The following is a 26,956-nucleotide window of genomic DNA, read 5'->3' as shown; positions in this document are numbered from 1 at the left end:
CAATTTTTTTTGTTTTTGCGATATGTTGATTGTTTAGAAATAAGCAAAAATCAAGAATATTCATGCATAAACTATTTCACCAGCAAACCTTGATAAATTATCCAACATATTCCAGTTAAAAAGTCATCTTATAACTTTTATGAAACTTACTATGGCCACTTTAATTTTGGTTTGATAAAAAGTTTTTGCTGCGGAGCGGCCATTTCTGTCTCAGCCTGTGCAATACTTTTGCTTACCAAGTGTATATACATATATATGTTTATATAATTCATACAAAGATTTTATTGCAAAGAAAACTGAACTCCAGACATGTTGATAAAAAAATGAAGACATGGCAGATCAAAGTTCATAAAAATAAGGCTTGTAACCAAAAGCTTGTTTGTGCGAATTATCTTGTTATACCCCACTGTAATTTAAAATCCACTTTTGAAAAATTATTGAAAAAATTTAAATTAAATACAATGAAAGTGTTGAGAAGATTTATGGGAAACAGAAGTGATCAAAAAGTTAAATATTAGACAAAATATTGTTGCTATAAAGCCATTTCATGCCCCAGGCCTTGGTAAGAGCTGTCTCAGACTTTTATTAGCAGAGCACCATAGTTCATACATACACTCATACACTTTTATATAAAAATATATACTAAATTTGAATTTTCAGGTATAAAGACAGCCTAAGAACATAAGCCCCTTCAACATACTGGGGCATGTATCACTATCACTATAGGGCCTTATAAATATACAAAAGAAACTTTGTAATTTGTCAATCTGGAAATATGTGAATATTGAAGCAAATAAAATTGAAAACATTGATCCTGGAAAAGTAACATTGTTACTATACACAACTAAAAAGTGTATCAACCCATCTAAGTCCTATAAGTATTTGAATATCAGATATCTAAATCCTATAAGTATTGTTTATGTTTTAAAGTGTTACATATGGGAACTGTTGATTCTGTAAGGTTTTTGATTTACCTTAGTAGACTTTATTTCTAATCTCCTTTAATCACCTGATATTGTTAGCTATTTAATGATAATGAGAATCTTTTCTTGTACATGTACATAATTTTTTTCTATTAGCTTTCTTGTTACTTCTTGGGCTGGAGGGTTGGGTAACATCATTCTTTTTACTTCATGGAATCATCATTGTAACAGTTTCCTGTGATCGGCTGAAAAAGTTTGGTTGTGCGGATTGTGTTATCATTGTAGCCTATGTCACACAGTGATGGGTTGTCTTTCCGATGACCAAGTGATCTCGGACGCCCAAAGTAATTTTCCAAAGGGTCTTGGCAGAATCGTTCGGTCAAAATGTATGGCACACCTTTCCGAAGTAGGTACTGGAGAAGCTCAATACAGGAGTGTACAGTAATCTTTACACCTTCATGTGTTTGCCAAGAGATGAACATTTTTTCTCTATCATGTTGAGAAAAAACACCAGGGCGAGCATCAACTGAATCTTTCCAGTCTGCAAGGTATTTCAGGAAGACATTTGTCAACCATATAAAGCGTTCATCTTGTTTGGACTTGTAGGGCTTCAAAAAGGGCTTTGCTTTTTTACCAAACTCTGTAGTGTTCCTTACATTCATACAATCAAAGAATTTATCAAACATTTGGCAATATGTGGCAGTAGCATGTGCTTCAGTTGGACCAAATGTTTGAAGGGCTTGTGATACTGACTCACTCAAAACCTGAGCTGCAAGCCTGACATTCATGACAGAGAAGCTTGACAAATTGATGTGGTCATTTGTTAGTTTTGGCACCAGATGCAAGCCACAATCTACACCATCATAGAAAAGCTTTGATATATGATTCCATGTCAAGAAATCCCCATTATTCCACATGCCTCTGCTGCATGACCCAGCAAAAGAGTTGCGAAGACAATTTCTTGCAGTTTTGAGCAAATGAGGAGGATCTGCAAAAAAGTAGATGTATCTTTCTTCCTGAGCCATAACATTGCGTGTGCGGTAGATAACATCTACACCTGTGTTTACATCTTCAACACGGGTCATATGTAAATGCATCCGATACATACTTCTGTTTGCAGATGCACCATCACTTGTGACACCAACAACTTTCACACCACACTTATCTTCAAGAATCCCAACTGCTTTCCAAAATAATGCAAAGAGTTGGGTTGATTTTGCATTTGTAATGGCAAAATTGGCAAATGAAAATTTCAAAGGGTTGACAATCCTTCTCAACAGAAAAACCAATACGTGTGATGCTAATTCATTAGATTTTTTTAAAGTTGCAAAATTGAGCTCAGGATCACCCAAATCAACAAAACCGATAATTCTCCAGTATGTTTATCCCAAACTAAATCTTCTTTAATTTTCATCTTATCTAACAGTATGATGCCATATTTCTCAATTTCCTGGAACTGAGATACGATGGTTGATAACTCTTGGATAATGTCTTTATTGAAACCTTGCTTCGGACGAATATAGTTTTTATAGTTTCGGAGTTGTCTGCGACTTGGCAAAACCACAAACCCACTGTTTGTTTTTTCATCAAGGCGAATCTCATCGTAAACAGCTGGAGATTTGGCAGCCAGACCTAAGCAGTACCGAATTATCATGGGGTAATAGCGAACACTAGTTTTGGATGTCGATAGATATTTTTGCTGTTCTTTCCAGAATAGTTTCATAAAAGGAGGAATTCTGCTTTTATCAGCACCAGACATAATGGATATTAAGTCATTACTAATGTTATCATCAACTTTCAGGGAATTTTGTATGATTTCTTCTTTCATGATAATAATTTCCTCTCTCAATTTCTTGTTTTCAAAACGGTAATTTTGCATGGTAAGTTTCACACGCTCTGAGGATGTTGAAGAAATTGGAGCTTTTAATTTAGCAGGAAGTGCTAAATTATCTCTCTTCCTTTTCAAACTCAGTTTCTCTTTTGACTCTACAATCATGCACTCTGCACACTTTACAGAAGATTGAGAAATTAAAACAAGACAAGAAGGTGGGCGATACCATTTACTTTGATGTAAAAGGTTATCTATTGTGCTGTTATACACCTTGGGTACGGAATGCTCAATGCAACCACCAACAAACTGATGTGGTAAGCCTGGGCAAATTTCCAAAGATATTGTAGATTTGATCAAATTAGATATTGTAATATATCTCACAGAACGTTGATTTTCAGTGTACAAAGCATGAGAAGCAGGAAGACTCGACAGGAGCATACGAACTGTGAAGGAAAGATCTTCTTCGACATGAATTTCGTACTTTGGTACCATATGAACATGATCAGCGAAAGTGAATGAAAGACTGCTGCTCAAATCAGTAGAAATATTCCAACCAGCAAGCTTGAGAGCACGGGCACGAGTTGCAAATTCACCGAAAGATTTATAGTATTCAAACTGTTGTTCAACTAGGCCTGATGGCTCCAAAAAACTTGCATGCGATGATTTCTTGTCTAGGATAGCATCTGCTGATTTGCGAGGTTTACTTGCAGAAGACGAGGAAGAAATACTTTTAACGGGAAGATTCAGAGCGGGAATAGCACCAGGAGCCAATGTGCATTTATTGTCGTGACGATGGTACTGATCCTCAGCAAAATGACGTTGGCAAATGAACAATTTTTTGTTATTAATTCGGGCTCTCAGCGGTCCGTCAATGACTCTATCTCGAGTAATAACAGCAACGAGCTTCTGTCTCCAATCGGTTTCAAACTTTCCTTCGCCTGATAGAATTTTAAATAACGATATACCTTTATATTTACATCTTCTTGAAACTGGACAGCCATAAATCGAACAGTTATCACCTGGCATTTTTACGAAAAACTAAGCATTATCGGCCATAGCGTGACACAAACTGTGAGAAAAGCGGCCTAAAATCGTGTGCATGTAGAGAACTGGGTACTAGTCTTGATTTGTTAACAAAAAGATAGAACAATGATCGATTGTTCGTTTCCAGACTATCCTTTTCTTATGACTATGTCTACCCTAAGAAATTGCTGCATTGCTATATTGCCATCTGCAAAAACAGGCTTGTTCAGAATCCAGTTAAGTCACGAGTTCTGTGATTCAATTTCCACGCGTTTGGCCGCTGTGTCATTTGGTTGATGTGTCATTTGGCCGCCGTGTCGTTTGGCTGTCGTGTCTTTTAGCCGTCGTGTCCTTGGCTACCGTGTCATTTGGCCGGTGTAACTGTGAGAACTTTGTCTATCAACATGAAAGCTATGTTAAAATGTTCCACAAAAATAAGGATTTTCTCTGGTAACTCATTCATTAGTTGCAGGTTTAGATAAGAACTTTTGGCTTAAAGATTAAAGCCTGCTCCTGCAAAGAAGGGTAGCATCAGCTGGAATGATTTTAAATGCAGACCGTTAGGCTTAACAAATAAGAAGTTTTGCAATATCTTGATCATTTCTGCATACTGCAGCGAGGGTGTACACGTGTGTTTTGTATATCATCTGCAAATATATTCCCACCTTCTGTTTTTTGTATACCTTCGATATGGCTGTGATTATTGTTAAAAATTGCAGCAGGTTCTCATCAGCAGATATCAATTCCGGGAATCCTTTGCAAATACTTCGACAGCTATTGCGTTATCTGAAACTTCTTGTAACTGAAAACTGGTAGACGACATTAGCTGATGTTTCTAATAAGAATGGCATATGAGAACAGAGTAGCATGCATAAATTTTCTCAGCTATTACTCGCAAGCCCTTGACTCTTGATTCTTCCATTTACAATAATATCACTTCAAGTTCTTAGGACTACAGATCTGGAACTATTTGCCAAATGAAAAAAAATCGTCAGACAACCTCAAAACGTTCAAACGTTTGATAAAACAATGGGATGACCCTGCGGATAACAGCAATGCCTGTTGTTTTATTGTAAATAATGTATAAACCACATAGAAAATTATACGATTTTTAAAACTTGACTTTAACCAACCTATTGTTTCAGTAAACCTATTTTAAATCTACCTTAGCCATCGATGTAGGTTAGTTTAGCTGTAAATTTGTGTTTTGTAGACTATTTGCAACTATTTGTGATCGATGTAAAAAAAATTTACAACAACAACAAGTTTCTTGAAGGCAATTGAACGATCCAGTGGAGCGGCTTGTGTAAAGGTGGCCGTCATCACCATGCCCTTATCGCCATTACCCGAAAGATAGCACGGCCCTCCGGCCCTCTAAAACGTTCAATTATCATGATCAACAATGTCAGTGCAAATTGAACAAAAGTGCAATTGGCAACATACTCGACGCCAATTTTCTGTGAAACAGCAGCATATTGCATGAACGTTTCTACTTCAGTGTATGATAAAGAAAACCAAGCTTAAAAACAATGTCTATCAAGAGTCTTTATGAAAGGTTCCGTTATGATGGAGTTGCTTACCTAAACCAAGCAGTAGATGCACCAGAGGCATCTTTGGTCTTCATTCTTGTATCAAAGCTTGACCAATCTTACAAAATTTAGCATCAATATCTTTACCAAAAGTAAAATTTGTAAAAACAATTCAATAGCTAAGTACGCCGAGTTAAATCCAAAACAAAAGTACGCCGAGTTCTTGTAAGAAAGCTACTTTTCGCTGATGATGGCGTTTTTGTTTCCCACGGTCCGGAAGGTCTGCAAAATTCTTATAGACTGACTGAGCGTGGCCTATGGAGACAGAGCACCAAGAAAATGGTTGCTATGAATTGCTCAACAGCCGACAGCCCAGCAATCCAAGTGGAAAACCAAAAGTTGAACGTTGTCCACCAATTCTGTTATCTGTGCTCCACCATCAGTACTGATCTGTCCCTCGATAGAGAGACAGATGTCCGAATCAGCAAAGCGGCAACCACCTTCAGCCAGCTACGTGCTCGTGCCTGTAACAACAAACACCTTACTGAGAAAACAAAGACACGTTCCTTTCAGACCTGCATGCTGAGTGTACTTCTTTCTGGATCCGAAACCTGGACAACATACACTAAACACGAAAGGAAGTTGAACTCTTTTCATATGTGCAATCTCTGCAGAATCATCGGTGCGTCCTGGAAGGACCATGTCCCCGCGCAAGAAGCCATTCAATGTTCCACATTGGGTGGAGGACAGGCGGCTGCCATAAGACATACTCGATGGTGAGCTAAGCAGCAGGTCAAGACAGAGAGAACAGCCCAAACTGAGGTTCAAAGACTGTGCCAAGAGGGATCTCACGAAAATGAACACACCCCTGGAAGACTGGGAAGCAATGGCATTTGACCGCATGGTGTGGAAAACTGTAGTCAGGGACGGCAGCAAGAAGATTGACTTTGACTATCTAGATAGACGATGTGTCACGAATGTGTGCTAAGGCCCCAATCTGAACTGTGTCAATCAGACTTTATGCTTTTGACTTCCTATCTCTTGCACGATAACATCTCTCGCAGATTGAATGAAATGTGTCTGTATGTATGTAGTGCAAAGAGATGCAACATCTAACCTACAAATCCGTCCGGCTATGATAACCTGGTCTTTAGAATGGTCAAATTCATCTCGTCCTCGTATACCTTCTACTGTAGGGCACCTTGTCTTTATCAAGAAATTCTCTCAGTTTTTTGCATAAGTTATCAATTGTAAGTTGCTTATTGTCATTCTCTAGAAAGTACCATGTCTCTTAATGCAAATCTTCATTCTGAATAGCATTTTTCAGGCCTCCTCTTTTTGCCAGTCTCGTGCTCAGTAGCAAATTGTGATGGAAACTTCTTGCCTGTGCGAAAGTCCTCACTATGGCAGAAAAATCCTTCAGCCAAATATAGGTCCTGAGCATACTCCATTCCACCTGAAACTGCAAATGGCCATTCTTTTAATCTCTCTTGGCAAAGCTGTAGAAATAGTTCTTTGGAAATCACGAGTCGCACAGGAATACATTCAAAGGGCCCCTGCTTGCCTCTAGATTTCCTAGGTTAACCAAAAAATGGCCTTGCGTAGGAAATCCTTTGAACAACCCTGTGACCGCTTGCAAGGTTTTGAATCAGTGAATTCTCATTAATTTTTCTTTTTTCGCAATCAAATACAAATGGGCTGTTATATTCTTTTCGGAATTTCCAGTGTACTATTTGTCCAGCTGTAGACTGTATGGTACTTTTACGCTCTTCATTTTCTTTTTGTGATATTTGTTCCCTTTTCGCGTAAACCAACAAATGGTTCACCATCTAGCAGATCTTTATTGAATAAGGCACAATTTGCTTTATCTTCCATATCACAAAAATGAAGACACAATGACAGCAGTAGATTGTGAGCAAAAATTTGAAATTGAAATTTCATTACCTCACACGAACAAATAAAAATGAAAACGGAAATAGAAACAGTTTTAGAAATATAAAAAATTTCACTTTTTCAAGTGCTCTAGATTTATCTATAAAGTCGAATAACATTACAACAAATTCTATAACCTTGTATTCGAGAGCTGTTTGGGATTTAGTTGGCCTTTATTCATTTTTTCAATTACTATGAAAATGTCACAATTAAAAATTGTTTTTTCCACCCCTTTCACAGTGTATAGTTCAAAAGATTTAAGCTATAAACCTTGGGTATAAACCAATATCAGGATGTTTGATCTAACAAAAGCTCACGCAAGACCGAGGCCTCACTTCAAAAGTAAGGTTATAATCTGATGATACTCTTGCCACGCATCCCTTTGAAGTAAAAGGAAAGTGCTTTGAAGATCTCAGAAGTTTTGTTTCTTACCCGCGTATACGATGCAACAATTTTCTAAATTTATTCCCAATTCAAAGTCTGCGAACAGCTGTTATCTAATAGAGAAATGGTGTCTGAAGTGAAGGCCATTCTAACTCTAACATATTCTTTTTTGTCATGCTCTTCAAGCCAGTTAAAGGCATTCTTCGACAATTTTTCAGCCAACTCCCTCTGGTTTCTATCTTGAAAAATAGGCCGAGGCAGCATTTAACTTTTTTCAATTGTGTGAATTCCTTGAAATCAAGACCTTAAAAATACAAACATATTGTCTAGAAAAACACTGCTTAAAAGAAACTCGAAAGATTTTAGTTCTTCTAGGAAAGATTCATTAAACATTTTACGTCGCAAAAGGTTAGCATTCCACATATTTTGATGTCTGGATATGGGGGGTTTCAACAACAACCACATGGTCAGCACATGCCTTTGTCCAAGTTTAAATGCTGATGGCCTTTAGTTTAACAATACCACTTAGCACAATTCCACTCTCCCCATTTGGTATTCTTCACATATAACAAATATTATTATGTTCGGCAAGCCCCATTTAAGACTCAATGGTGTGATATTTTGCTTCTGTATGCAGGTTGGTGCTATGGGGGTGGCTCTGGAAGGTATGACAACCTTCAATAGTTCTCGAGATAACAGGCTAAAAAGTGAAAATTCACAAATTTTAATACTTTACATGTTAATCCGATCAGTGATTAGTTGCCAGTAAACATAGTATCCATATGTAAACATCGGCCCCTGGCAACTTTTTCATCCGGTTGCTCACCCCAGTCTCTTTATGCAAATTGAACATGCGGATATTGAAAAGGTGTATTCCATGTGAGTTGCAAAAAGTTTTGCTGCATCTCAGCAGAGCACATTACCTTCCTAGACATATTAACTTTTCCTTCACATTCAAAAACCTTTCTGCCATCAAACTGGTGTATTTAAGCTGTGTTCAGGCGCTCAGAATGGTTAAAGCTTAAAAACAGAGTCATTGTTTACCTCTTATCGCCGCATCCCGTAACTGTTCTGTCAAGTTTGATCGTCATTAACCTTTTTTCTCGAACCAACTTCAAATCCAAAATGAATGTGAAACCGGTCTATTTTGAAATAATTGCACAAACTCGCTTTTTAACGATCAAATTTTCTTATTCCACCAACATAGATGTCCCTAAACTTTCATATGCAATAGAGAATTGGTTAAGGTATAATTTCCGAAGAAAAAATCATTATTACAATTTGTTCTAGGTTTCGATAATTTCTAAGTTATATTGACTGAACCATCAGATCGTGCAATAGAAATGATAACAATGATAGCATGTATGCATAAAAACAAATATAGACTATTCGTCAAGCAAAGTTACCTTTAGGGCACTGCCAAGAACGGATCGTGTTTCTACCACCTGAAAAATGTGAAATATTTACAGATTTCTGGCCATAACATAGACAGAGAGAGGGTTTAAACCAGCACGCAAGTTGCTGCCATATGTAGCAAAAAAGTAAGGTGGCGTAAGTAGCACAGCTCTTGCAAATTCATGAAAATTATGTGCTTTACTTTTATAATGAGAAAGCATCCAAAGTTATATCCGGGTTTGCGTCATTCAAAGGCTCCAGGATACTTAGTAAAGCTTTTATTGGTTCTCGGCAATTGCTTGTTATGCAAAAAATTGCCAGGTGTGGCAGAAACTTCACAACTTTGGCTACAACTATAACAGGGCTACGTATCATTGTCAAGAAACTGTGTAATCATTGAGACACCCCATGACTTTTTGATAACCAGCATCTTTAAGCTTCATTGACATTTCTATACTAGAACAATATATGCTTGTTTATGTTAAATCGAAGTTGAGTTGCGAGCCTAGAGAGCCTGAGTAAAGTCTACACGGTCAAGGATTGATTATCTTATGAAGGAAATTTGCCTTTATTGTGTATAAAGTTATAGTTGTGTTGAATAATCGAAGCTTTGAACCCATACAATCGGATGAATTACTTTTCGAGCTATTCTTTGGAACTTGGTGTGGGGCCTACCCTCGTTCCCAACCCAAAAAAGTTATCTTGCAAAAATATATGACAATCATCAGACAAAATGGGAGAACTGACTAGCACTTTGTTTTGAGACTTAGTTCACAGTTTTGAGAGCTGGCGACAGTAATGCTGTAAAATTTGACACAATGATGATAACATTTAAACTATTATGTTTATAAACACGTAAAATTCTATAGAAATTTAAATTTCTTGTTGTCTTGAAGATACAGCGTGGGTAGCAATAGGGCAGAAGAAAAATCGCTGGAAAATTACAGCGGTAGCATATAGGTTTTTAGCAGTTCAGGGGTTGCTGCCTCAATTATCAAATAAAAGCTGAATAAAATTGAGCTTACGTGTCAAGAGATACATGTCAAGAGATACTTTTTGTCAAGAGATACATGTAAAGAATGTAATAGTCAACAGTAACAGATCAGATAACATATAGAAATATATCACACAAAGAGAGTAAGTGAGCCGTGTGAGCTGATAATGATGCTTCAAATAACACCACAATTATCCCCTCAGTTAGACAGAATGACTTCAAGATAATTTTTTGGAATTTTTCTTCAATTTAACTGTTGATAATTTGACACAGGAAATTCTTTTTACAGAGAGGTTGTGGATGATTGATGATATACGTAAAGGTAAAAGATCTATGATCCAAGAGGCCATACCAATTCAATCACAAAAAAAGATCCTATAAACAAAGATGAAGATTAAGTTGGACTTAGAAAGTTTCCAGATCGGATAGATATACATTTTCACCGCATCAGATCCATTAGAGTAAAGGAGTAGTCTACTTGACCATAGTTGCAGCCTTTACCATCAAACGACTACCTGATATTAGGCATTAGAAAGGATCTCAGTTTCTTCATTGTAATAGTGAAAGATGGTAGACGTTGCGACGAAATTTAGCCCGGGGGGACTAAGAATCAAGTTTAGTGGTATAGGAGGACCCACCATGGTTGGGTCTGACGTGAAGAAATTTTTTGAAATTATACCTTGTAGTAGGGCTAAAAAGCATCTTTCAGAATAAAATTTAGCAAAATACTATTTTGCTAAAAAAACTGAATATTGTTTATTGGGAAAAATAGGGAGGGGCATGTCATGCTAAAACTCTAGTGATAGACGTTGGGGGACGAAAGAAACGGTAACCTTTCGTTTCAGATTGCACATAGTTGTGAATGACAGAGGAAGATGTTGTTTTGATTGGGATAATTTCATTTCCTGAACAGAAATGTGTAGTTTCTTGTCTCGAGAAGGCCATGTTTACACATCCAAAATTTAAACATTGCAATGATACAGAAAGTGATTCACTGAATTAATGCAAATAAAAGAAAAATAATAAAAATATACGTGAAAAAGTTAGTAATTAGATCAAACAAAATCAGCATCTTAACAGTTTATTCTCTTTTTATTTCATGCACTATTAAAAAGTAATAGAAAAAATGATAGAAAATTATTATCTTGACCAAAGTGGGGGCCCTCATCCCCTATTCCCCCCAGTGACGCCGTGCCTGTTATGAAAATAATTTACAACTTAAATTAATTTGCATTGACTCAATCTTGCCCTCATAAACATATGCATCAATTATTGCATCCATTGGTTATGACTTTCGGTAAGACATGCTTTCGCTTTGCAAATAACGGAGCTTTTCCTTACATACCTGTTCCATTCTCTAACATGCAATGTCAGGAAGCAGATTCATAACAAATATGATATTTCCATTTCAAAATTCCTAAACAGCTCTTTATGAACTTCAGAGGTGACATTTCTGCGTGGCAACAAAGCTCTTCTTGGCGCCCTGCGAAATCGATTATTTTTTAGATTGGGGGCGGGGGGTGTGACACCCCCCCATACCCCCCCAGTATTTTCGCCCCTGTCCATACTGTGCGCATTTGATTGTTCACATTGCAAATGGAAAAATAAAAATTGCTTTAATACAAAAATCAGGGTAACATAATCTAAGCAAAAATTAATACAAGAAAATAAAGCCTTTGTACAAGAATGAAATATAAATACGAGGTTTTGAGCATAACTCTTCATCTGCTCGAAACGTCATACTTACATTTCAGTTTTGTAGAAAGTCGTTATTTTATTGTATCAATTTTTGCTCATTACTCGACGTAACATGCTCAACTCCATTGATTGATAATTTGAGCAATACTTACCTTAACAAAACAAGTTAACGAATTGAATATCTTGACACAACATTTTGTAGAATCTAATATTTGCAAACTCTCCTGTAAAAAAAACAACGAAATGGTTCAGAAATAGACAAACCCAGAACTTTCTTCGAATTGTTCAATATTCAGGGCAAAAAAAGCAAAATGTGCGGTAAGCTTGATTTTTTTTTATTAGAGAAAGGACCACATTCCCAATTCTTTGACTTATGTTACAGCGTTCAATATAGAATAGATATCATCTATAAGAAAAACAGCTTGGCTATACTTACTGATTCTAAAACAGTATTGCTCTTGCATGACAAATCTCTTTTCATAACAAGTGGCAGGTGTTCACTCAAAACTTTGTAAAATATATTAAATGTGTTTCTGAAAGAAAAAAATGATATGGAAATGATATGAAAATGACCATGTAGATTTAAACACAAGCTTCAATAAGAATAACTATTTACAGCCCAATATTGCAAATATATGAACGATTGGATATGAAAATGACCATGTAGATTTAAACACAAGCTTCAATAAGAATAACTATTTACAGCCCAATATTGCAAATATATGAACGATTGGATAAAGCCATACTTTTCGACTAGTATGTATGTATACCAATTATCATTAGGAATAAAAATAACTTTTAAGCTAACAAGTGGCTTGACACTATAATAAAAACTGTTCACAATTGTTACCATAATTGCCAGTCAAACAGGAAAACATATACTTTTCACTTACAAATACTTATACTTAATTCAGGAGTAGATTTTATTACTTAAAAACCTTTTATTGAAAAACAGAAAAGATTCCTTTAAATAGTTATAACTGTAGGGGGATAAAAGATAATCTCCGAAATTCCTCCAATTGCTAATCCGAAAATGTGAATCAAGCTACGTTTCACTGGCAGAAAAAATGACGAAAATTTGCTTAAAGGAAACAATTGCTCTGAAAAATGGCTTTGAAAAAGCAAACATGTTTAAAAATGACTAAAGTTGTTCGATTAAGTATAAGATGTCAGAATAAAAATTGAAAACGTTAAGGTCAGAAAATATATCTAGCTATTGTAACAAAATATGCAAATCATAATCACGAGCACGTGAAAAGTAATGTTAAGGTTATCCAATCAGCTACACATGTATATAAAAAAAATAACTACTAGAGTTAAAGGAACTAACTCTGTCTAAACAATAGTGCTTTTTATCTTTATGTAGATGGATTCCACAGTTGCTAGATGGAACGACGACAAAGATCTGCCAACCATTCCACACATTGCCATTTCAGTTTTTGAAACAATCTGGGTCTTCTATTGAATCATGAAATTGTTTCAAAATTTTTTGTAGAAGACAGATAATTCTTACTATCTCCATTATCACTATTCGAATCACAGTTGTTATTACATAGAATAATTCTGAATAAAGCACTAACTTTTCTTTGGTATGTGGAACGAGTAACAGAAGACAAACAGAATCGCTGAAAAATATTTTACAGGAAAAAGCATATTACCATATCCCTATATGTAAAGAATATAAATTTCTAAAATTTCTCACTTATTTAAACACGGCAGCATCGACTGGCAAGCTCCCTGATCCAAAAAGTCTCCCAAAAAACTTGTATATTGCTCCAAAACGTCTAGTGTCTTAGTAGAGGTATCTAAATGCAACCTAAACAAATATTTGCAACCAAATTAGTAAAATGCTGTTCTAAATGAAGACAAACATGAAAGCAAACAATAGTCCTGTTCTAATTAGGTACACAATGATAAATCTGTGAAAAAAAAGAAATGTGAAATAGAAAATTGAGGAAACATTTTACAACACTTTTACTACTGTCTAATCAAACCAACAAAGGATGATGTAAATGTAGAATTGAGATGGCAGGAGTGGAATAATATGATGTTACTTCTAGTGTTACAAGGTTGTCGTAAAACTTTTTCCACTTGAGCTCTGAAGTTTCAACAGCAAAGAAGCTTCAACGAGCCTTCCCTTGCAACATATACTTGATAAAAATGACTTTCAACCACCGTCCCGTGGCACATTAGTGCCATTAATGATTGTCAGCTACACTGTAGAACAGGGGTCGGCAACCCGCGGCCCGCAAGGTACTTTTGTGTGGCCCGGAAGGCCCCTGTTAACCTGTAAATAATGTGGCCCAATGCACGAGTGTCAGCTCGATATTGATTCAGTGATCTTAGATTCTTGTCTAGATTAGCATTCCTCGTTAACATTACTAGTCACTCGAACAAGCTGAACAAGAAGCTTCAAGGCCATTGTCAATTTGTGAATGTCATGTATGAACATGTCATGTTCCTGCTAATGCTACATCTTTGGAAAACTCAGCTGAATCAATGGAACTCGGTTCACTTTCCATCTTCAAATGGAGTTGATAGAGCTGCAGGGTACCAGTGAATTGAAACAGAAATACAAGGAAACTCAGATAATCCCGTTTTAAATGGAGTATCTCCATGGTGGATGATGGTTCATATCAAGGTCTGGTGCAGCATGCCAAGAAGATGTGTTGCATGTTTGGAAGTATTTCTCTCCTTTGCGAAAGTCTCTTCTCAAAGATGAAGCATGCGAAGAGTTGACTGCGATCTCGAATGACTGATCAGTACCTTGAAGGCAACTTGCGGCTGCCAACATCAACAATTCTGCCAAATTATGAGAAGTTGGCCAAGGACGTGCAGCACCAAGTTGCCCATTAGCTTCTTGTAATATACTGATCAGTGAACACCTACTTTACCTCTATGTTTTTATTTACGAACTGCTTCCAAGTTACAGTACATTTACCGATAGTTACAATTTTATTGATTAGATTTGTAGTCAGGTAGAATTGGTATATATTAAAATTATACTGTATTTTGAGTTGCGGCCCTCGTATGCATTTCAAAAATCAAATTTGGCCCCCTGTTTTGCCGACCCCTGCTGTAGAAAATTGTCTCATTCGTTATATTTGTCTAAAGAAACTTTTATTCTTGCAATTAATTTTTCAATTGTCAAATCATAACAACAGCTAATCAAGGTAGCTAATCACGCTTAAGACTATGCTTCAATTTATAGACTACAAAGCGTTATTTTTTTCTCTCTTTTCGTAGGTGGTTTTTTATAGGATTATTTAATGTAAAAATCCCGTTGGGACTTAGAAAAGGTTTCAAAACACTGAACTCCAGTGGCAGAAGGATATATAGATTTAGCAACGTACTTCATGATGTTTGAAAGAGCCTCATTGTACAACAGTCTATTCCAGTTTTGTTCATTCACCCATTCCTTTCTTAAGCTTTCATCAGCAATGGTGACTATATGGAGGGATTAATAAACCAAACATGTCATATAGTGAATTCATTCCAAAGGAGTAGCACTGAAGTAAAACATTTACTCTTGTGAAGAATGGTGCTTTCAATAAACTCCCTGATTTTACAGATATCAATATTTCAACTAATTTTAGTGAGCATTAAATCGTTTTTACACACTGTCACAGCCCTAATCATGAAAGTGGTATTGACCTCACACCTTGTTCAAATCTTAGAGTTACACTGGTACAAAGTCAAATTCTAAAAAGAGCTGGAAAATTGGTTAAATGGTGCTATCAGTAAATAACCCTTTATTCAAAGACATTTCGTTAAGATTCGTTGAGTTTCCTTCAATACCAAATTCCAATAACACAACTTGGACTCACAAATTGTTGTTTTAGTATATTCACTTTCATCGAATCCCTGTAATGCATCCAATATTTTCAAAACTAAGCAAGTTGTCACTAGGGTACTTGCATTTGAACACAATTCAGCAAAGTAGTGCACCACCACCCTAAAATGATAGAAAATATAGAGCATCACAGGACAGGAAAGAACAGTTTGTTAAGAATACTGACAAATAAAACTGATACATCTTTTTTTAAGGTATACAAACCTGAAAAATGACAACAACCATCACAAACTGTCATAGATAATCACAAACCACCAACTTCATGCCCCACCAACCAATCCCCACCAATGAAACCATCTCCACTACAAAAAACGATTATCGCAACACTGAACACTACAACAACATTTCAAAAACTCAAAAATCATCAATTGAGCACTAACAAGCCGCCAGACACTACAGAAAACTACCATCATCACAACAATACATCATCATCAGAATCAACAACAACGCGAATCCATCACAAAGAGAAAACAAAATGAACACAAAAACCTCCCAACAGCAACAAAATACACTACAATCGCAATAATGAACACCTACCAGAATCCACTAACATCACCAGAATTCACTACCATCACCAGAATCCACTAGCATCAACAGAATCCACTAACATCACCAGAATCCACTACCACCACCAGAATCCACTACCATCATCACAATCCACTACCACTACCAGAATCCATTATCATCACCAGAATCCACTAACATCACCAGAATTCACTAGCATCAACAGAATCCACTACCATCACCAGAATCCACTACCATCATCAGAATCCACTACCATCATCACAATCCACTACCACTACCAGAATCCACTAACATCACCAGAATTCACTACCATCACCAGAATCCACTAGCATCAACAGAATCCACTACCATCACCACAATCCACTACCATCATCACAATCCACTACCAATACCAGAATCCACTACCACCACCAGAATCCGCTACCATCACCAGAATCCCCTACCATTACCACAACCCATTACCACCACCATAATCCACTACCATCATCACAATCCACTACCATCATCACAATCCACTACCACTACCAGAATCCACTAACATCACCAGAATCCACTAACATCAACAGAATTTACTACCACCACCAAAATCCCCTACCATCACCAGAACCCACAACAATCAACAGAATCCACTACCATCACCAGAATCCCCTACCATCACTAGAACCCACTACCACCACCAGAATCTACTACCATTACCAGAATCCCATACCATCACCAGAACCCACTACAATCAACAGAATCCACTACCATCACCAGAATTTACTACCATCACCAGAATCCACTACCACCACCAGAATCTACTACCATTACCAGAATCCCCTACCATCACCAGAATCCACTACCACCACCAGAATCCACTACAATCAACAGAATCCACTACCACACCAGAATCCACTAACATCACCAGAATCCACTAACATCACCAGAATCCACTAACATCACCAGAATCCACTACCACCACCAGAATCCACTACCATCACCAGAATCCACTACCATCATCACAATCCACTACCACTACCAGAATCCACTAACATCACCAGAATCCACTAACATCAACAGAATTTACTACCACCACCAAAATCCCCTACCATCACCAGAACCCACTACAATCAACAGAATCCACTACCATCACCAGAATGCCCTACCATCACTAGAACCCACTACCACCACCAGAATCTACTACCATTACCAGAATCCCCTACCATCACCAGAACCCACTACAATCAACAGAATCCACTACCATCACCAGAATTTACTACCATCACCAGAATCCACTACCACCACCAGAATCTACTACCATTACCAGAATCCCCTACCATCACCAGAATCCACTACCACCACCAGAATCCACTACAATCAACAGAATCCACTACCACACCAGAATCCACTAACATCACCAGAATCCACTAACATCACCAGAATCCACTACCACCACCAGAATCCACTACCATCACCAGAATCCACTACCATCATCACAATCCACTACCACTACCAGAATCCACTAACATCACCAGAATCCACTAACATCAACAGAATTTACTACCACCACCAAAATCCCATACCATCACCAGAACCCACTACAATCAACAGAACCACTACCATCACCAGAATCCACTAACATCACCAGAATCCACTAATATTACCAGAATCCACTACCACCACCAGAATCCACTACGATCACCAGAATCCACTATCACCACCAGAATCCACTACCATAACCAGAATCCACTATCACCACCAGAATCCACTACCATAACCAGAATCCACTACCACCACCAGAATCCCCTACCATCACCAGAATCCCCTACCATCACCAGAACCCACTACCACCACCAGAACCCAATACAATCAACAGAATCCACTACCAGCACCAGAATCCACTACCAGCACCAGAATCCACTACCACCACCAGAATCCACTAACATCACCAGAATCCCTAACCATCACCAGAACCCAATACAATCAACAGAATCCACTACCAGCACCAGAATCCACTACCACCACCAGAATCCCCTACCATCACCAGAATCCACTACCATCACCAAAATCCACTACAATCACCATAATCCACTACCATCACAAGAACCCACTACTATCACCGGAATCCACTTCCATCACCAAAATCCCCTACCATCACCAGAACCCACTACTATCACCGGAATCCACTAACATCACCAGAATCCCCTATCACCACCAGAATCCACTACCACCACCAGAATCCACTACCACCACCAGAACCCACTAACATCACCAGAATCCACTACCACCACCAGAATCCACTACCATCACCAGAATCCCCTACCACCACCAGAACCCAATACAATCAACAGAATCCACTACCAGCACCAGAATCCACTACCACCACCAGAATCCACTAACATCACCAGAATCCCTAACCATCATCAGAACCCAATACAATCAACAGAATCCACTACCAGCACCAGAATCCACTACCACCACCAGAATCCCCTACCATCACCAGAATCCACTACCATCACCAGAATCCCCTACCATCACTAGAACCCACTACCACCACCAGAATCTACTACCATTACCAGAATCCCCTACCATCACCAGAACCCACTACAATCAACAGAATCCACTAATATCACCAGAATTTACTACCATCACCAGAATCCACTACCACCACCAGAATCTACTACCATTACCAGAATCCCCTACCATCACCAGAATTCCCTACCATCACCAGAATCCACTACCACCACCAGAATCCACTACAATCAACAGAATCCACTACCACACCAGAATCCACTAACATCACCAGAATCCACTAACATCACCAGAATCCACTACCACCACCAGAATCCACTACCATCACCAGAATCCACTACCATCATCACAATCCACTACCACTACCAGAATCCACTAACATCACCAGAATCCACTAACATCAACAGAATTTACTACCACCACCAAAATCCCATACCATCACCAGAACCCACTACAATCAACAGAACCACTACCATCACCAGAATCCACTAACATCACCAGAATCCACTAATATTACCAGAATCCACTACCACCACCAGAATCCACTACCATCACCAGAATCCACTATCACCACCAGAATCCACTACCATAACCAGAATCCACTATCACCACCAGAATCCACTACCATAACCAGAATCCACTACCACCACCAGAATCCCCTACCATCACCAGAATCCCCTACCATCACCAGAATCCCTAACCATCACCAGAACCCAATACAATCAACAGAATCCACTACCAGCACCAGAATCCACTACCACCACCAGAATCCCCTACCATCACCAGAATCCACTACCATCACCAAAATCCACTACAATCACCATAATCCACTACCATCACAAGAACCCACTACTATCACCGGAATCCACTTCCATCACCAAAATCCCCTACCATCACCAGAACCCACTACTATCACCGGAATCCACTAACATCACCAGAATCCCCTATCACCACCAGAATCCACTACCACCACCAGAATCCACTACCACCACCAGAACCCACTAACATCACCAGAATCCACTACCACCACCAGAATCCACTACCATCACCAGAATCCCCTACCACCACCAGAACCCAATACAATCAACAGAATCCACTACCAGCACCAGAATCCACTACCACCACCAGAATCCACTAACATCACCAGAATCCCTAACCATCATCAGAACCCAATACAATCAACAGAATCCACTACCAGCACCAGAATCCACTACCACCACCAGAATCCCCTACCATCACCAGAATCCACTACCATCACCAGAATCCCCTACCATCACTAGAACCCACTACCACCACCAGAATCTACTACCATTACCAGAATCCCCTACCATCACCAGAACCCACTACAATCAACAGAATCCACTACCATCACCAGAATTTACTACCATCACCAGAATCCACTACCACCACCAGAATCTACTACCATTACCAGAATCCCCTACCATCACCAGAATCCCCTACCATCACCAGAATCCACTACCACCACCAGAATCCACTACAATCAACAGAATCCACTACCACACCAGAATCCACTAACATCACCAGAATCCACTAACATCACCAGAATCCACTACCACCACCAGAATCCACTACCATCACCAGAATCCACTACCATCATCACAATCCACTACCACTACCAGAATCCACTAACATCACCAGAATCCACTAACATCAACAGAATTTACTACCACCACCAAAATCCCATACCATCACCAGAACCCACTACAATCAACAGAACCACTACCATCACCAGAATCCACTAACATCACCAGAATCCACTAATATTACCAGAATCCACTACCACCACCAGAATCCACTACCATCACCAGAATCCACTATCACCACCAGAATCCACTACCATAACCAGAATCCACTATCACCACCAGAATCCACTACCATAACCAGAATCCACTACCACCACCAGAATCCCCTACCATCACCAGAATCCCCTACCATCACCAGAACCCACTACCACCACCAGAACCCAATACAATCAACAGAATCCACTACCAGCACCAGAATCCACTACCACCACCAGAATCCACTAACATCACCAGAATCCCTAACCATCACCAGAACCCAATACAATCAACAGAATCCACTACCAGCACCAGAATCCACTACCACCACCAGAATCCCCTACCATCACCAGAATCCACTACCATCACCAAAATCCACTACAATCACCATAATCCACTACCATCACAAGAACCCACTACTATCACCGGAATCCACTTCCATCACCAAAATCCCCTACCATCACCAGAACCCACTACTATCACCGGAATCCACTAACATCACCAGAATCCCCTATCACCACCAGAATCCACTACCACCACCAGAATCCACTACAATCACCATAATCCACTACCACCACCAGAACCCACTAACATCACCAGAATCCACTACCACCACCAGAATCCACTACCATCACCAGAATCCCCTACCACCACCAGAACCCAATACAATCAACAGAATCCACTACCAGCACCAGAATCCACTACCACCACCAGAATCCACTAACATCACCAGAATCCCTAACCATCACCAGAACCCAATACAATCAACAGAATCCACTACCAGCACCAGAATCCACTACCACCACCAGAATCCCCTACCATCACCAGAATCCACTACCATCACCAAAATCCACTACCATCATCACAATCCACTACCACTACCAGAATCCACTAACATCACCAGAATCCACTAACATCAACAGAATTTACTACCACCAACAAAATCCCCTACCATCACCAGAACCCACTACAATCAACAGAATCCACTACCATCACCAGAATCCCCTACCATCACTAGAACCCACTACCACCACCAGAATCTACTACCATTACCAGAATCCCCTACCATCACCAGAACCCACTACAATCAACAGAATCCACTACCATCACCAGAACCCACTACAATCAACAGAATCCACTACCATCACCAGAATCCCCTACCATCACTAGAACCCACTACCACCACCAGAATCTACTACCATTACCAGAATCCCCTACCATCACCAGAACCCACTACAATCAACAGAATCCACTACCATCACCAGAATTTACTACCATCACCAGAATCCACTACCACCACCAGAATCTACTACCATTACCAGAATCCCCTACCATCACCAGAATCCACTACCACCACCAGAATCCACTACAATCAACAGAATCCACTACCACACCAGAATCCACTAACATCACCAGAATCCACTAACATCACCAGAATCCACTACCACCACCAGAATCCACTACCATCACCAGAATCCACTACCATCATCACAATCCACTACCACTACCAGAATCCACTAACATCACCAGAATCCACTAACATCAACAGAATTTACTACCACCACCAAAATCCCATACCATCACCAGAACCCACTACAATCAACAGAACCACTACCATCACCAGAATCCACTAACATCACCAGAATCCACTAATATTACCAGAATCCACTACCACCACCAGAATCCACTACCATCACCAGAATCCACTATCACCACCAGAATCCACTACCATAACCAGAATCCACTATCACCACCAGAATCCACTACCATAACCAGAATCCACTACCACCACCAGAATCCCCTACCATCACCAGAATCCCCTACCATCACCAGAACCCACTACCACCACCAGAACCCAATACAATCAACAGAATCCACTACCAGCACCAGAATCCACTACCACCACCAGAATCCACTAACATCACCAGAATCCCTAACCATCACCAGAACCCAATACAATCAACAGAATCCACTACCAGCACCAGAATCTACTACCACCACCAGAATCCCCTACCATCACCAGAATCCACCACCATCACCAAAATCCACTACAATCACCATAATCCACTACCATCACAAGAACCCACTACTATCACCGGAATCCACTTCCATCACCAAAATCCCCTACCATCACCAGAACCCACTACTATCACCGGAATCCACTAACATCACCAGAATCCCCTATCACCACCAGAATCCACTACCACCACCAGAATCCACTACCACCACCAGAACCCACTAACATCACCAGAATCCACTACCACCACCAGAATCCACTACCATCACCAGAATCCCCTACCACCACCAGAACCCAATACAATCAACAGAATCCACTACCAGCACCAGAATCCACTACCACCACCAGAATCCACTAACATCACCAGAATCCCTAACCATCACCAGAACCCAATACAATCAACAGAATCCACTACCAGCACCAGAATCCACTACCACCACCAGAATCCCCTACCATCACCAGAATCCACTACCATCACCAAAATCCACTACAATCACCATAATCCACTACCATCACAAGAACCCACTACTATCACCGGAATCCACTTCCATCACCAAAATCCCCTACCATCACCAGAACCCACTACTATCACCGGAATCCACTAACATCACCAGAATCCCCTATCACCACCAGAATCCACTACCACCACCAGAATCCACTACCACCACCAGAACCCACTAACATCACCAGAATCCACTACCACCACCAGAATCCACTACCACCACCAGAATCCACTACCACCACCAGAACCCACTAACATCACCAGAATCCCCTATCACCACCAGAATCCACTACCACCACCAGAATCCACTACCACCACCAGAACCCACTAACATCACCAGAATCCACTACCACCACCAGAATCCACTACCATCACCAGAATCCCCTATCACCACCAGAATCCACTACCACCACCAGAATCCACTACCACCACCAGAACCCACTAACATCACCAGAATCCACTACCACCACCAGAATCCACTAACATCACCAGAATCCCCTATCACCACCAGAATCCACTACCACCACCAGAATCCACTACCACCACCAGAACCCACTAACATCACCAGAATCCACTACCACCACCAGAATCCACTACCACCACCAGAATCCACTACCACCACCAGAACCCACTAACATCACCAGAATCCCCTATCACCACCAGAATCCACTACCACCACCAGAATCCACTACCACCACCAGAACCCACTAACATCACCAGAATCCACTACCACCACCAGAATCCACTACCATCACCAGAATCCCCTACCACCACCAGAACCCAATACAATCAACAGAATCCACTACCAGCACCAGAATCCACTACCACCACCAGAATCCACTAACATCACCAGAATCCCTAACCATCACCAGAACCCAATACAGTCAACAGAATCCACTACCAGCACCAGAATCCACTACCACCACCAGAATCCACTAACATCACCAGAATCCACTAACATCACCAGAATCCACTACCAGCACCAGAATCCACTACCACCACCAGAATCCACTAACATCACCAGAATCCCTACATGTTTTCCTCGGGAGTAATCGTGAAGGGTACTGTGCGACAGAGAGATGTTTAAACCTCAAACGTTATCAACCGAAAACAGAGTTGTTTGAAGAAGAAGGTGGAACAGCGAAAATTAAGTCATTGGAGAATTGAGTCATTTGAAAACGAATCGTTTGAATGAGAGAATCATTGAATGAATGAGAGTCATTTAAAAACGAATTCATTAATCTTCAGTTTCATGATGAGCTCGAACAAAAGATATGGAAAAGGACAAAACAAAGTGATGGGAAAACGTTCGTTATCGTTTTGGCCAAAATGGTGTGGGCTGGGCCATTTATTACTATTAATATTATTAACATTTTATTTACAATTGTTGGCATGAAAAAGGTAGAGATTAGCCAAGCAAAGCTAACAAAAGCCAACTATTTATAAAAGCCAGCAATGGGAAAGGCTCAAGAATAATTGAAACTGAATGATCGGAAAGCGGAGATATACGAAAACGGAGTAGTGGAAACAAGGATTCGATGTCAAACTTCTATTTCAAAAAGAGTTTCTTAAGTGTAAGCCTTGCAATGGATATAAATAATCAATCAAGTTCGCAAACAATCTTTAAAAGAAGATTACATAGTTCAAGCTTTAAATGAGCAATACAGGCTGTCATCAAAAAATAAAATGCATACCTCAACATCGTTGGTATAGTGGCTTCATCTTTATCAAAACTTTGAATTCGACAGGCTATATGCATTAAAAAAGTCTTCAGATGGGAAGTGCAAGCAGTATCTTTGAGACTATCCCTGTAAAATTAGTGAAAGTTTGCAAAAAGTTCCTGTTCATACTTCTAGAATAAAGAAATACAAGTTTCTAAAAGTTAGAAGAAAAAAACACCGTTATAAGGCCGCTATCAATATACAACGACCCCATGGTTGCCTAACAAAAAATTCCACAAAACCGAGGCTCTGTATTCAACCACAACCTTCCTTCGTTTCTTTCGTGAGAGAAGTTCCAGCTGTTAAAGATATAATGGAGAGCATTATGTCCGTTTCTTCTCATTGATCTTCAGGCTTTTTATTGCTTAGTGCTTTTGATAGCAAATTGAAACTCCTCTTACCACAGACCAGAAATGCTAGTCATATATTGCCAGAAGTTTCAGAGAGTGTTTTCAATTAACCCTCTTCTTGGCAAATATTACAATTTCGTTAGTCCACCGTTGTACAAAAAACAGCTCAACTGAAAAAGCAAGTTTTGGCTCAACTTATTGTTACTAGCAGGATGGCATAATTACCATATATGCTTTTTATACACCTAAACACAAACAATATGGTCCTTGATTTCCGCAAGACCTTCCAGCTATTGACCCAAAACATTGATAATTCATGCTTACACGGTAACAATCTTACCAAGACAGTATTCTCTGAAAGCAAGATAATATCGACTGGAAGCTGGATAGCATGGCATCACTTGGATCTTTTTCATCATTATTGGAGGTAACAATATGACCGTCAGATTTATCTTGCATGCACTGAAAAAGCGAGGTTGAGTCAAATAATAGCTTAAGGTGATAACAAAAGGTATTCTAAAGAAAAGTGTTAGACGGTTGAGCCTGAATCTATTGATAAGAACTTTAGGTCAAAGTTAAGAGATAAAACAGACGACAGTAATTTATAGGTGAATATGCAGTTTAAAACATTCCAAGAAAAATTCAAACAATTATACAAATAATAGCTTCCATTTCCAAATTATTAGTTACTCAGTCCCAATCTTACTTCAGTTTGTTCTCCTAATTGTATTCTAGCTATGTCAAGTGCTATCAAAATGTAAATTCAACGTAAACTTAACTTACGCCTAGTTCTGGAAAAAGTGTTTCAATCAATATGTAGTTAATGCAGTCATGCTGTATGCAATGGACATGGGGTAGTCATTATCACTTGCTCCCCGAGGTATCTTCCTTGAATTGTAGCAAAGTAGTTAAAATAATATCTCTGGTATCATGTCAGTGTATTATTTTAATCGAGTATATAAAAATAATAACTGTAAGATTCTAAGATAACTGTATGTCTAGCTTCTAAATCACAATTGTTCTTCATTTAGTTGTCAAACCTGCTATGAGAAACTGCTAGAGCTGCCTGGATAATGCCTTGCCTTGCGCACGTGAAACATGATTCACCGTGGCGGGAACAAAAAATTTGCTATATAAAAACGCAAGTTAGGAGAAATTTTGAGTAATTCACAGGCATCAGTGGCCCATATAAGATAAGATATGCATGCTGTTTGTGATGCTTTTCCGCATTTCCTCATAACCAAATGTAAAAAGTAAAAAAATTGATTGATTACGGTTCATCAAGCAATGAAACAAATCAGGCAGTGAGACGGGTTTATTGTTTAAAAGTCAAAACTGGTGCCAAGAGCTATGTAAAACCGAATAAACGATTAAATTTTCTAAAATTTTTCAAGTATCGCCATGGTAATCATGGCGACCACAAAACGGTTTTAACAAAGATAAATATTTTAAACTGTAGGCGGGCCCAGCGCAAAACAAGGAGAAACTTCCCAATGTTGCAAGAAAATTTCAAAACGAGAATGTTCAAAAAAAGTAAACCTTCATCTTGTCCAGCATACGAGCTTTGTGGAGTGAATGTGAATATTTAATATCTCCATTTGAGGAAATATTTCCTTTAAGTCTTGCAGCAAATCGTGAATTATAGATATTGACACCATTTTCAAGAGAAAAAAATTTACAAAAAATGTTCAATTCTATACTCGCATTTAGAAAGGGCTGGCTTACCTGGAAATGGGCATTTATTTCTTCTAAATTACTGCACAAAGATGGAACTAAGTCGATAAACATTTCAGCTGCTTGTGTACTTGAAAGTTGGCACAACCGGGAAAACCCAATGTCTTTATTGGCATTTCGCTAGAATAGATTTCAAGCACAGTCACCAACTTTGATTTTCTTTATAGGATTGATCACTCACTACATAGGGTTGCTAAAACATCTCTTAGTAATAATGATACTAAATAATTATAAT

General features: G+C 39.1%; 2 protein-coding genes across 4 annotated transcripts in view; both read right to left on the bottom strand.

The window, feature by feature from the left end:
- The window catches only part of LOC135696555 (Fanconi anemia group D2 protein homolog), a 101,737-nt gene that overhangs the window by 30,805 nt on the left and 43,976 nt on the right, over positions 1–26,956 (bottom strand). For 2 of the 3 annotated variants that reach the window (XM_065215983.2, XM_089112490.1), the window contains 9 exons: positions 26,713–26,841; positions 25,328–25,449; positions 24,611–24,724; positions 15,537–15,664; positions 15,063–15,156; positions 13,412–13,525; positions 12,146–12,242; positions 11,862–11,933; positions 9,029–9,067 (listed from right to left, as the gene is read on the bottom strand). In XM_065215983.2, the coding sequence (XP_065072055.2) occupies positions 9,029–9,067; positions 11,862–11,933; positions 12,146–12,242; positions 13,412–13,525; positions 15,063–15,156; positions 15,537–15,664; positions 24,611–24,724; positions 25,328–25,449; positions 26,713–26,841 (909 nt within the window). Of the gene's footprint in view, positions 1–8,625; positions 8,765–9,028; positions 9,068–11,861; positions 11,934–12,145; positions 12,243–13,411; positions 13,526–15,062; positions 15,157–15,536; positions 15,665–24,610; positions 24,725–25,327; positions 25,450–26,712; positions 26,842–26,956 lie in introns of those variants that run through there. The other variant, XM_089112489.1, reaches the window with a different exon arrangement.
- LOC148958573 (uncharacterized) lies at positions 2,242–3,780 on the bottom strand. The gene has a single exon (XM_089112491.1). It carries the CDS (start codon positions 3,778–3,780, stop codon positions 2,242–2,244), a length of 1,539 nt encoding a protein of 512 aa, XP_088968617.1.

The sequence above is a fragment of the Rhopilema esculentum genome, chromosome 14, assembly GCF_057945365.1.
Source record: "Rhopilema esculentum isolate cy_ngs chromosome 14, ASM5794536v1, whole genome shotgun sequence".
Lineage (NCBI taxonomy): Eukaryota > Metazoa > Cnidaria > Scyphozoa > Rhizostomeae > Rhizostomatidae > Rhopilema > Rhopilema esculentum.
Note: the sequence above shows the minus strand (reverse complement) of the source record. Positions and strands in the feature narration are given on the sequence as shown.